Raw genomic sequence first — 12,912 nt, 5'->3', positions numbered from 1 at the left:
CTGATAGTAGGCTTAGGCCCACCAGGATGAGGAATCCACCTTGCTGGACCCAAGACTTTGTCATGGGAAAGTGAATGTTACTGAGTAATGTGAAATATGTTAAACGAGTACTAGGTGACATACATCAGAATGATGAAGTCAGGTTCACATAAGAAATCCTTGTTCAAAGGGGGAAGATGTTGTGTCCACATACTATTGCATTTGTTCTGTAGATGCATTTACCAGAAGTGTTAGAGGGCGTTAGTGAGTATCTTGTTGTTGTTGTGGTATTTGGGAAGAAGAAAAAAGGAAAAAAAATTAAAAAAAGGAGTTATCTCCGGTGATCCTCTGTTCCTACCTGTGTGTGTGTAATGCCTGCTGAACTAACACCACACAACACAATCATATTCAAATATGCTGCTTATGTCAAATAAATAACATAAAGCAAATGTTTCTCCTTATGAAATAGCATGATATATTATTAAATATTTCTTATTCCTGGATTTAGGTTAATTGGTGATTCTAAATTGCCCATAGGTGTGAATGTGAGTGCGAATGGTGGTCTGAATCTATGTCTTAGCCCTGAGATAGATTCATGACCTGTACATGGTGTACATTGACTGTGGCCCTAAGACAGATGGGATGGGCTCCAGCACCGCAGTGGCCCTGAATTGAATAAGCGGAAGAAATTTGATGGATTTCTACATTTATGAATAGTATGTAAATTGAAATTAATAATTCAATGCTTTTGCAAACATACATTAATGTACATCTTTTTTTTCCCAGTGGTGTTTAAGAGGAATCCAACTCCTAAAGTGATTTCCTCTAGAGCAAAAATATTAATGACAGAAAATAGTGAAATTAGTTATTGTAACTTATAAATTCCAAGCACCATAAGTTCAATTGTGATTCATTTTTCTTCTATCCATCATACACCATCAGGTTAAGATAATTTGTCATGCAAGTTGTCCTTTCTTACATGTAGCATGGAAATGATCCATTTCTATTTACACTATCGGGAATATTCAATACTAACCCAAATACTAACATCATTATTCTAACATTCAACAAAAACTAGACCAACAGACAGTGTTGGGTAAGTTACTTTAAATTAGTAACTTAGTTACATTACTAGTTACTTCCATCAAAAGTAACTCAGTTACTTCAAGTTAATCGTTACTTTAAAAGTAACTAGTTACTAGGGAAAGTAACTTTGGTTTTACTCAGACTTCTCTTGTTAACGTGTTGCTTCCGTAACTGGATACCCAGCCAGACTGCCAGTCTTCTAGCTTGCTTACTTGCCACAAGTGCACTGTGCCACCTACCAATAGAAAGGAAAAAATAATGTGCATACTTCCACGAGAGAAATCCCACGCCTGGACCATCGTCGACTGCCGCCATGATTCTAGCTTACGTCACAGAGTCACGTGCGCTTTTTACATCCAACACAAAAACTGCAGTCGTGGTGCTTTTGATTGTACTCAGAACTCAGAAATTCTGCCTTCTGAATAGGAAGATGTAGGTAACACCAGACTGCAGATGAGCTGCATCCAGGGCTGGACTGGGACAAAAAAATCCAACCCGGGCATTTGAACTAGAGACCGCCCGCCATTATAGGAAAAATCATAAAGCCTTTGAATGAAAACAAACACTGTTGTGACAGTGATGTACACTGTTCTGATGGTATATATGTATCAATCTATCAATCGTTTGTTGTAAGACTCAGATAATTATTTATTAAAAGCTAGACATTTTAAATGAGAATAAGAATGAAAAGTATTTCTTTGTGCCCCCCTTTCCCTGTTAATGCCCTACCTGGACCGCTGGCAACACTTTGCTAGACCCGCCCCTGCACAATTACCAGCTGTCAGCTACATAGAAAAGGATCCTGGTGTTATTTGTCTCTCAGAAACAGTTCATAACTTCAACTCATTCATGTGACCTAAAAGGTAAACCTGTTTCTCCATCACCTGTTCAGCTCTGATGATTCAGTAAGGACATCTCCTGGTTTCAGCTTCATGTTTACCTCTCACCAGATAACCAAACCGATATCATGACCAGCAGCTTTACAGCTGTGGCTCCAGCAAACATCAGCTGATACTAGAAATTAATATTAAATAAATTCTAACAACAGCTGATCAAGCTTAAAGGTGCTGCTGTTGTTTAGCGCGACATCCGCTGGTTTCCTCTTTCTGGCGCAAAGTGGGCGATAAACAAACAAGACAGAAAAGCCGATCAGCTGATCATTGATCAGTTTCATGATTGAAGTAGCAACAGGAGAGAGAGGGAGAGAATGAGAGAAGAAGAGGCAGCTGTGCAGCAGAGACACAGAATAACTCCAGCTTTGTATCTTTTTCATTGTAGCTGAAGTCCGGGACAAACTGTGTTCCTTTTCACCTCAATACGAAACGCGTAATATTTTCTCTGAATACGAGACGATTCCGTTTTTTAGGGCACGGTTGGCAACTCTACTAATTAACCTTATGAACAAAATAAAGTTCAACATCAGTAACATAGCACCCACACAGCTGTATAGAAACTCCGTCATGCTAGCTAGCACGCAGTACGAAAAAGTCAGCATAACGAAAATAAACTCCACCTAAACTTGGTTTATATCTGACCCAGATACACTGCAGGTCATAACTTCTTACCTGAAGTTCAGTTCACCTGACACTCGGACGGGCGGCCACTTCGGGTCTCTCCTCTTGCCTCCACTTTCTCTCATCCACCTGCTGGCCTCCACCACTTGCCAATGTTACTGGATCTGTGGAAGCTCCGCGATAGCCACCACACGAAGTAACGAATAACGAGCCTATCTAAAGCCCAGTAACGAGTAACGCGTTTCTGATTTTGGCATAATAACTAGTTACCGTGCTCATTACCACAATAATAACGTAGTTACTGTAATGCGTTACTTAATAGCGCGTTAGTCCCAACACTGCCAACAGACATGTCCCTGATGGACATTTATTCCTCCAGCTGCCTCAGCAGAGCAACAAACATCATCAAGAGCAGCTCCCACCCTGGTCTTGACCTTTTCAACCAGCTTCCTTCAGGGAAGCACTACAGGTGCATCAGCACAAAGACCTACAAACTTGAGAGTAGTTTCATCCCAAAAGACATAACCACCCTGAACTCACACATGCACTGATGACACAGTTCCACCCCCAGTTCCAAGGACTTCCCTCTATAAACCTCTATAAATCACCTGTACAATACTTAATTTTACATACAATAACACAAACTGTAAATACATAACACTATTTATTTACCACATATTTTGGGCTTTAAGGCGCACTTAAAATCCTTACATTTTTCTCAAAAATCGTCAATGCGCCTTATAATCAAGTGCGCCTTATGTATGAATTCTGGTTGTGCTTACTGACCTCGAACCGATTTTATGTGGTACACGGCACTCAAAAATTTGTCCGAAAATGTTTTAGTATGACTTTGATAAGGTGCAAAATCAAAACCGCTTGATGGATTGTCGGAGCATTACGGCTAGTGTAGTCAGAAGCCTGGCGGAGTAATCTGGGTCCAAAACTCCGTCCTTTTCAGGTCCCAAAGTCAAACGAACACTGCGGCATCACTGAGAGTTAAAAACTGTCTAAATTCTTTCATCTTTAATAAAATGATCAGCATTGATGCTTTACCAGGTGTAACAATCAAGTTTAACATCCAGACATTCATGTAAACAGAATTTATTAAATTTAACGGAGTTAGAAGTTAGCAGGAAGTCAGCTCACTAGTTTATACCTAAACATGATATACCATGTCCTGACTGAGAGATTTCTGAAAAAATTAAAACGTACAGCTCTGCTAACACTTCCAACATAAATGAAAACAGAAAACTAATCAGCAGCGACCTTTGTAGGGTTACTGAAGTTGGAATAGCTGGTATATAATGATGTCCTACGCGATTGCTAGCAAAACAGCTATGTTAGCATAACATTAACACAGTGAAGCTGGAGGATGAACACTAATTTTTTTTCACTCCTTAAAAGTTAACGTGAGGGTTCCTGATGGTTTTTGACAAATGGAATCGCATGGCAGGATGCTGTAAACGGACCAAACTTCAGTCAGTAGAACAACTGAGATAATCCATCTACAATACGAGGTTAGTCATTAATATACTGCAACAACATGGGAATAGAGCAGCTGCCAGAGAATTCAACATTAATGAATCAATGGTATAGAAGTGGAGGAAGCAAGAAGAATGAGTTCAGTAAAGTTTGATTTATCTGACTGTTTTGTTTCGCTTAATGCGCCTTATGGTCCCAAAAAATATGATTTTTTTTCTTTTTCTAAATACCATTCATATATATGAACAGTAGAAACTGTGCACCTCACCCCCCTTTCTCTGTATCTCATTGTACATCTGTATAGTGACAATAAAGGAATTCTGCTCTATTCTATTCTATTTTTTTAATGTTTTCAGAATTTAGAATGACTCACAAAAGTCACAGTAGGTAGGTAGGTTGGCTAACCCAGCAAAATGTTGTCTTGAGTGTCAACTGTGATAATCAGAACTTTAATGACTGATCAAGCTGGTAAATTAGTTTGCCACTGGCTAGACAAAGCCCTCGCATTAGTGCTGTTTTTGTCTTCATTGTTTTTTGTTGTTGTTTTTCTCATCTTTTTTCTCATCTTCTCAAACTGGTGCAACATCTCGCTCACTATAATCTATGAATCTTTGAGCTGTAGTGATATATTATTAAAATGGTGGTCAAACCTGACAAAACTTTTGGCTTCAACCCAGCTAAAACAACATCGAAGCCCCGAAGACAAATGTGACATCACTTTTGTCATCAAGAGCATATAATGGTAATGCACAGCATGAATAATCTTTTAGGTAAAGTTTTTCTTTAACTAAAGTTTTAATGTTCACTAAAGGAAATGCAATACATGCCTTGTGGGTAAATCCTTGGGATTTTCATGAAAAGTAATATTCAGAAAATATATGAAGGAATGGGGTTTTTTACCTTGAAAAATTACAACACTTGTACTTTTAAACTTTTTTAAAAACTTTTTTTGATTAAGATCAATCCATATATTATGCATAGTCACAAACAAATGTAAATGTAGTGAAACAAATGGTAAATTGAAATGAAATGAAAAAAATGAAAGCTATTGCTTAAAGTAATATAAAAATCTTAAGGAAGTGGATGATAGCCAGTGTGCACTGTAAAGTTTTTGAATGGGGTAGTTTCAACTTGAAAAATATGGCAATTTAACAGTTTTTCTTTATTGCTTCTGATTCACCATAGTTGAAATAGTTCATAAACTGACAGACAGACAAAGAAAAATAGTGTTAAACTAATATAAAAGCATTAAAGTTAGAACCAGTGTGAAGTTTCATGATAGCCAATGTACATGGTGAAGTTTTTGTAGAGGGTTCAACAACAGTGCACTATAACAACCACAGTGGTATATCCTTTGGCAAAAACAATGGCCATGATCACGGCCCTTTTCCATCCTGCACATGGTCAGCTGTGAACACAAGTAGTAGTACCAGTGGCAGTTGTTCTTATTATACAACTTTCTGATCTGCTTGGAGCTGGGAGGGCACATAAAACAGTGTCAAGTGTTATAACAAGTTGGAGCCCCATATATAGCCTAGAATGACCCAATTTATATAATTCAGACACAAGCAAGTCCTCATATAATCCTGTATGTGGAAAGTGTAAGACTGGTATGTTTCTAACAAAACAGTTCTCAGGGAAAGCCAAGATGTCTATATGTTGGTAGCAGTGATGGGAATAACGGCGTTACAAGTAATGGTGTTACTTTTTTCCAGTAACGAGTAATCTAACTAATTACTATTCCTATCGTTACAACGCCGTTACAGTTACTAACAAGGAAACGCGGTCCGTTACTATTTTTCAACAAACAGACGGTTGAAACTGTGTTCACCTTACCGCATCTTATATCAGCTGCACGAAAGTAGCTGTAAGTAATCTGGACGCTACAGCTTTAAGCAGCTGCGCGCTCCCGCGGACGATAATCACAATCACTGTCTAGCACAACACCTGGAGCTCAGGGGGCAAAACAATCGAGTGCTGCTGTTTGACTGAGGAAGAATAAAGTAGTCGTGGTAAGTCAATCACGTGACCACTTAAAGACAAAGCAACAAGGTGATATATACCAGTTTTTAAATTGTGTGGATAGGCCACGTAAAACCAGAGTCGTGATAAACAATATATACGCGGCGTTTTTTCCTCAATAGTTTCGCCACGTTAGCGCTAGCAAGCACTCTCTGCTTATGAGCAAAAAAACAAAACAAAACAGGGGAAGTTTTAGGAGTGACGTAGAGAGAGAGAGAGAGAGAGAGAGCAGAAAAAGAGAGAGAGCGAGTTTTGAGATGTGAGATTTGTGACGTTTAGCGTGTTTGGAGTGTGTAGTTAATGTGTTGTCTTGTGTAGTTAGTGTGTAGTGTTGTGGATAGTTTTGTGTTGTGTGTTAGAACAATGAGGCGACTGCTGTCTCCAGGTAGAAACAGCAGTGATACACCTGCTGCTGTCAGACCTGCAGGTATCAGGCTGTGATGTTCTCCTTTGTAGTGGACACAAAATATTTTTTTGGAGTGGCACAAATAATTTGTGTGGCATCTTATTGAAGAACAGCTTAATGTTCTGTAAATAGTTTGAAATGGTTATTTAAAAAATCAAGGTAAATGGATGCAAATAAATTTGTTGTTTGCAAAACTTGTGCATAGGATTTTAAAATTGACAATTAATATTTGCATTTGAAGTTATGAAATATGATTCATTAAACATGTTTATGGTTGTTACAGTAAAAATATAACTTTTTCTACTCTGATTTTATGGTTTTTGTCTGATTTTAGATCAATTCTGGTTATACAGTATGACAAAATGAGAACATAACTGTAAATTCAGGCACGCGAGGTTGCGCTAAAAAGAATGATACCAAACAAGGCAAAGTAAATAGTTTTTAAAGGTAAAATGTGGAGGGAAAATCAAGAGTAGTAAAAAAATGGCCAATTATACCCTGGACGCCAGAGGGTTAAATGTTCTTTGTTTTTTTTTTAAGTAACGCAATAGTTACTTTTTCAAGTAATTAATTACTTTTAGAATATTGTAACTCAGTTACTAACTCAGTTACTTTTTTGAAGAAGTAACTAGTAACTATAATTGAATTACTTTTTCAAAGTAACTTGCCCAACACTGGTTGGTAGTCATGTTTTCTTACACTAAGAACTTATGTTAGAACGACACCAGCTAAAAAGTTATAGTTTTTTTAGTCCTTATTTTCATAATAATAGCATTAATATGTGGATCTTTACAAATTAAAATGCACCAAACGTATTTTAAATGTTATATATTAGACTTTATTTATATGTGGCACACCCAAAATGCATGGCCACTTTTGTGTTAATCATCTAATTTAATTTATTTAATTTGTTTATTTGTTATTTTCTGTGGCTATGAATATTCAAAATGACTTTGGTAACATGACCAATTTATGCAGTATATTATTTTGTCACATGGACTGTACAGAAGGACAGAAAAATGGAGCAACACCGCAGGTGGAACTATTATTTCAAGGCAGGTGCACCCCAGTTGCTTTAGGGGGATGGACTTCCGCCCACTATTCAGATGCAATCTGAGAGGCAAACCGAGTGCACTGTGTCGTCATTGCTTCTGAACTTTACTTGTATTTGCAGGGATTTCTTCTTTGTTATTGTGGCACCATTCCTGGGGCCTGTAACATATAGTTAATTTTTACTTCAAATATATTTCTTTCCAAAGTTAAAGTATTAAACCTATGTACAGTCAGGGGGTATTTTCAAACTTTCAAAGGACATCCTTCGGGTTAATATTATTATAACACACAGGAAGCAGTCTTCACCACAACAGATGTTTCTGCATGCAGTTAACAAACTGAAACTTTGGACTGACAGCAACAAGCTCAGCACTGATAGTTCTTATTAATATATTGGACAAAGCAGGAGAGATACAGTGTTTGTATGTTTTTTAGCCTGAAAATAAATATTTCATCAATGGCATTTCCTTATAGAATAGCACATCTGAACTGAATAATGCCTGAGTAAAGAAAAATCATAATTAATACCAATTCAAAATGAGTATGAGTACCACTAAGAGTATGCCGACCATCAGGCATGTAACCAGGTCATAAATCTCAGGCATGTTATTTAAGAAAGAAAGCAAAATCATTGCAGATTTTTTTTTCACCTAAACTAAAGTGTACTAAAGTGTCCAAGCTAAAATAATAAATAAAAAACTAAAATACCAATAGTGTACCATCAGGCCTTTTTAATGGTTCAGTTATTTATATGAAGAAAGAGTTAGCTGTTAAATACTTACTTGACTCTCTTGTTTCTATGTATGTGTGTATGGACAACTATATTTTCAACTAGAACTGAACGCCCAGAGTTCCACTCTGCCTCAGGTGGGAAACTTCAGGGAAGCAAAAGAGGGAACAAGAAAGGATGAGAGCAAACTGGAGTTGTAGCCAATGCACATCTGCAGGGCCCAGCTGACTCCAGAGGAAAGAAGAAGGACGCTTATGGTTAGTGAGTGTTTTTACTGTGGGCAACATGGACATCTCATCAACACCTGTCCAGTGTGCCCACAAGACATGGCCTATATTATTTCTCCACCCAGCACTTGACCAGTTGTAGGCTTCCTCTGGCTTTATTATATATATTATATTAAATATTATTATTATTCACTGGAGTCATTTTTGTTCATAACACTATTTGTAGTCTACCGCTTCTACCACAACAACCACCATTGCCCACCAACTCACTGTCTCCTATTTATCTATGCTTCCTTCTGTTTATCATAACCTGGCGAAGGTGTTTCAAAGGGACTTATGTAATAAGGTACTTTATTACTTTAAATTCAATTAAAAGAAAAAAGAAAGACACAAAAATGCAAAACTAGATTGTAGAATTGCACATGGAAGCAAAAAAACAACAAAAACAAAAGAAAAATGCTGCTTTTGTAATTAGTGGCTTAATCTTTAAGCATCTGCTCCAAATCTTTTCCAGTCTTTTTTGAGAGAATTGAAGGTTCATAAACCACATTTGTCATTTTGATCTTCAAGCTCAAGTTTTATTTCCTTACTTTTTCCTGCACTGTGGGTCTAAAAGGAGTTGATGATCTCAACATGATCAGGTTAGATTCACTATGCAGTTTGCCAAAGCATAACAGAGTGTGCTTTCTGTCATGTAAAATCCAGCAGGTAACATGCAAGAAATACTCAAATCAATTTAAATTATTTAAAAGAACATACCTCATTCTCAATCAGAGCAACCTGTGAGGCAGATTTATACTCAGACATCACACTTAACTCTTGTTAAGTTCTTAACATTATGAATTATAAACTGATTATAATGTGAAAGACACTGTGTATGAATTGCATGACTATGACATGCTGATTAGATCAAGACTTACAGATAATGCACAGTACTGTAGTTTCGGAGTCATAGTTTCAGGAGAGGAGAGGAAACCAATTTTACCAATTTTTTCCAATTTTATACAGTTTGCAAACTGTTTTCCTGCAAAGAGACCCTGAAAAGATTAGCCTGGGAATGTCTGACAGCAATGGCCCCCTTTCAACCACCATATGATTTAATAAAAAGGAAGCTACTCCAGCAACCCCCGACAAAGCATAGTATCTTGAAAAGATATTGAGGAAACATATTCCTGCTAAAGGTGAAAGCAACAAATGTGTTTAATAACTTGAGGGAAAAACTCAACAAATACAACTAGGCTATAAAGACAGAGATACTAGCAGTTGGTTATGTGCGACAGATGACTCCACTCAGCATTACTGGAGCACTTGCTAGCTACTCTCATTATGACTGTAAATGGAAATTCATGATGCATGGTAAACATGGTAAAAGATTAAGCAGGTGGTTAATGGTGTTCTATAATTTGGTCATTATCTCCACTTGCCTTTCTGAACAAGTTTCTTCAAGCTTCTTCAAGACACATTGTTCTTTATCAGTAACATTAACTCCTACTGAATTTATCATCTGGTTGCTGTAAAAGCAGGAGCTGCCAAAGGGTCTGATAAAGAGGAAGTATTTACAAACTGTTAGCAAGATACCTAATTTTATATAACCCAGACCACAGGAAATGGATGTCTCAAAGGAAAATGCTAATAAAGAGTACACTGGGAATCATTTTGTCTGTGAAACCTGATTCCTTTGGTTTAAATTAAATACGTATTTGTATTGAAACAGACTCTAACAGATCACTGTGACAGCTATGCCTACTTTGACTACTGGGGGAAAGGAACACAAGTCACAGTAACTTCTGGTGTGATAGTAAAATGTATTTTGAATTATTAAAATGCTATATTTAACTGATTATTTAATCTTGGTTATATTTTGCATATAATGTTATCTAGTAAAATAGCTGTGTAAATGATAGGTAATAGTTTCTCAGTTTACTGTTAAATGACAGAGAAGCTGTCAAAACATTTTTTGCTATGAAGTGCAATTGAAATCTGTCACTGTGACTACTACTTTGACTACTGGGGGAAAGGAACATCCGTGACTGTCACAACAGGTAAAAATATATGTATTTTTTCCTTTCTATGAAAAATTTAACAACACTTTTTAAGTCGTTGTATTTACGGTTTTAAAGGGACATGTTTTTGTATGTTGGATATGTTGAGTTATTACACTGTGAACGCTGCTTTTGATTACTGGGGAAAAGGAACCACAGTCACTGTCACAACAGGTAAAAAAGGTTTTTGTCTTCATATTATAAATGTGGTTCTTTTAGAGGCATTTTTTGTTTTTTTGTTTGTTTGGTTTTTCGACATTAGTGTGACCATGAGAATCTTCAAGGTGCTTGTTTTTGTATGTTCAGTGTGTTAATGCCTTATACTGTGACGATGCTTTTGACTACTGGGGAAAAGGCACAATGGTCACTGTCACAACAGGTAAGAGGAGCTTTCTGACTTAATTTTAATACTAAAAATATAAAACTTTCACTGTTAATTTGGCACATTTAGAACTTGGAGGTGATTGTTTTTGTACGTCGGATATGTTGAAATATTACACTGTGACAACGCTTTTGACTACTGGGGGAAAGGCACAATGGTCACGGTTACATCAGGTAAAATTAATAATTTCTTTCTCTTAATGTTAAGATTTAAATTTAAAGACTGTGTTGTTGTTTTTTCAAAGAAAAATGTTTTTCATACTAATTTCTATATTATTACAAGTCTATAATCTGTACTCTCAGTTTAATCTTTAATGGTAAAACTTAGGTATTATTTTTAAGAATTCGGAATCTCAATTTGCAAAAAACGAGAGTATTTCAGATTTTTTGGTTATCGTAAAATAAGATGGAAAAATGCGAACAGGTTTTTGTACAGAGCGCTAAATATTTCTTTAGATTGTGGCCATTCTTTTGACTACTGGGGAAAAGGCACAATGGTCACTGTCAGTTCAGGTATGAATTTTAACATTATTCGTATAGCTAACTATTTTTTCCTGCTTAATTATATAAAATCTGACAAAGAAATTAGAGAAAGTACCTGGTATTTCTTTCTCTTTAATTCATTTAGAAAATAATTATATAAGCAGTTATTTAGGTGAGAGTGATTCAAATTATTTCCAAAGTTAAATGATGTCACCAAGTAATGCCATATCACAGAAGTTAGTTTTTGTGACAGGTGTGAAAAGACTCTGTTAACTGTGATAACTGGGCTTTTGACTACTGGGGAAAGGTACAATGGTTACAGTCACATCAGGTAAGGTGATCTAATTCTTCCACTTTAATTTATGATTTTAATTTAAATTTAGAATTTTTTAAAAGAAATATTGTGGTTGTGAGAAAATTCAATACCGTCATTTGTAGACTGCTGAGGGATAAATGTCTTATAATTTACAGACTTGGTTTAAATGTTGGTGGTGAAAAACAGGTTTTGTTCAGTCTTTTGAATCTCTATATATTAATTATAAGGAGAATATAGCAGATTGTAGACTGTTATTAGATGGAGCGTAAGGTTTTGTATACAGTTGTCAGTAAATTATTAGACTGTGACTACGCTTTTGACTACTGGGGAAAGGGCACGACGGTCACCATCACATCAGGTATGAATTGTTATATTTCTTGCTAAAGAGAGAAATTCCTAATCCCCTGTTACAAGACAGTGTAATCATTTTCATTTGTTTACAACTATAATGATAAATTTGGTAAATTAAGTACTTATATCATCAATTTTCTGTAGTTTGTTACAAAATTTGTCAAAAAAAAAAAACTAATTTCAGACCAATTTTAATTAATAAAAATCCTTAAGTAAGAGTATCAAAAATTTTGTGAGAAGTAAGAAAAGTATCCATTAAGTATCTCAAATGGCTTTAAGACTTATAAAATGGCTCACCAGTTACGGCATCGTCAGTTAAGATATGTCTCCATTGGATACAAGTTATAATTTAACTTATGTGTCACTTCAAAATTTAATTGTGTTCATATACATTTGCTATCAAAACGAGTTATTGTCAAAATTGGCTTTAACACACAGTGTATTTTGGGGGGATTTGATAGGATTTTATAATCTTCTTCTTAATGACTGTTGAAGTAGACCTTTTGTGTATCATTAGTAGTTTAGCCTTTTTATATTAAGAACTAAGTAGATTCAGTACTGTGCTACGGTGCTTTTGACTATTGGGGAAAGGGGACAACAGTCACTGTTTCATCAGGTAAGTAAACCATTTCATCTCAAACATCAATGCTGAAGTGAAATAAAATTTAATGTGTTCTTAAAAGAATTTGGTATCAACACTGTGAATGGATTTTTTAGCAACTTTATGCTATTCTTTTTATTTATTTCTGGGTTTTTTTTATTGATTTTTGTCCATATTATGCATTTAAAATAATTTACAAAATTATGTGGCGTAGACTGACAAAGAAGTTTAACTTATTA

The 12,912-nt window shown here is 35.9% G+C and overlaps 2 protein-coding genes across 2 annotated transcripts in view; both read left to right on the top strand.

Annotated features, from left to right (window-relative positions):
* Window positions 1-12,912, top strand: part of LOC116328182 — a 38,259-nt gene that overhangs the window by 8,524 nt on the left and 16,823 nt on the right. The gene's annotated exons all lie outside the window — the stretch shown is intronic.
* Window positions 10,628-12,912, top strand: part of LOC116316800 — a 130,514-nt gene continuing 128,229 nt past the window's right edge. The window contains 1 exon segment of the mRNA XM_039611128.1: window positions 10,628-10,715. Coding sequence (XP_039467062.1) covers window positions 10,634-10,715 — 82 coding nt within the window. The 5' untranslated portion in view covers window positions 10,628-10,633.

The sequence above is a fragment of the Oreochromis aureus genome, linkage group 4 (genome assembly GCF_013358895.1).
Source record: "Oreochromis aureus strain Israel breed Guangdong linkage group 4, ZZ_aureus, whole genome shotgun sequence".
Taxonomy (NCBI): Eukaryota; Metazoa; Chordata; class Actinopteri; order Cichliformes; family Cichlidae; genus Oreochromis; species Oreochromis aureus.
Note: the sequence above shows the minus strand (reverse complement) of the source record. Positions and strands in the feature narration are given on the sequence as shown.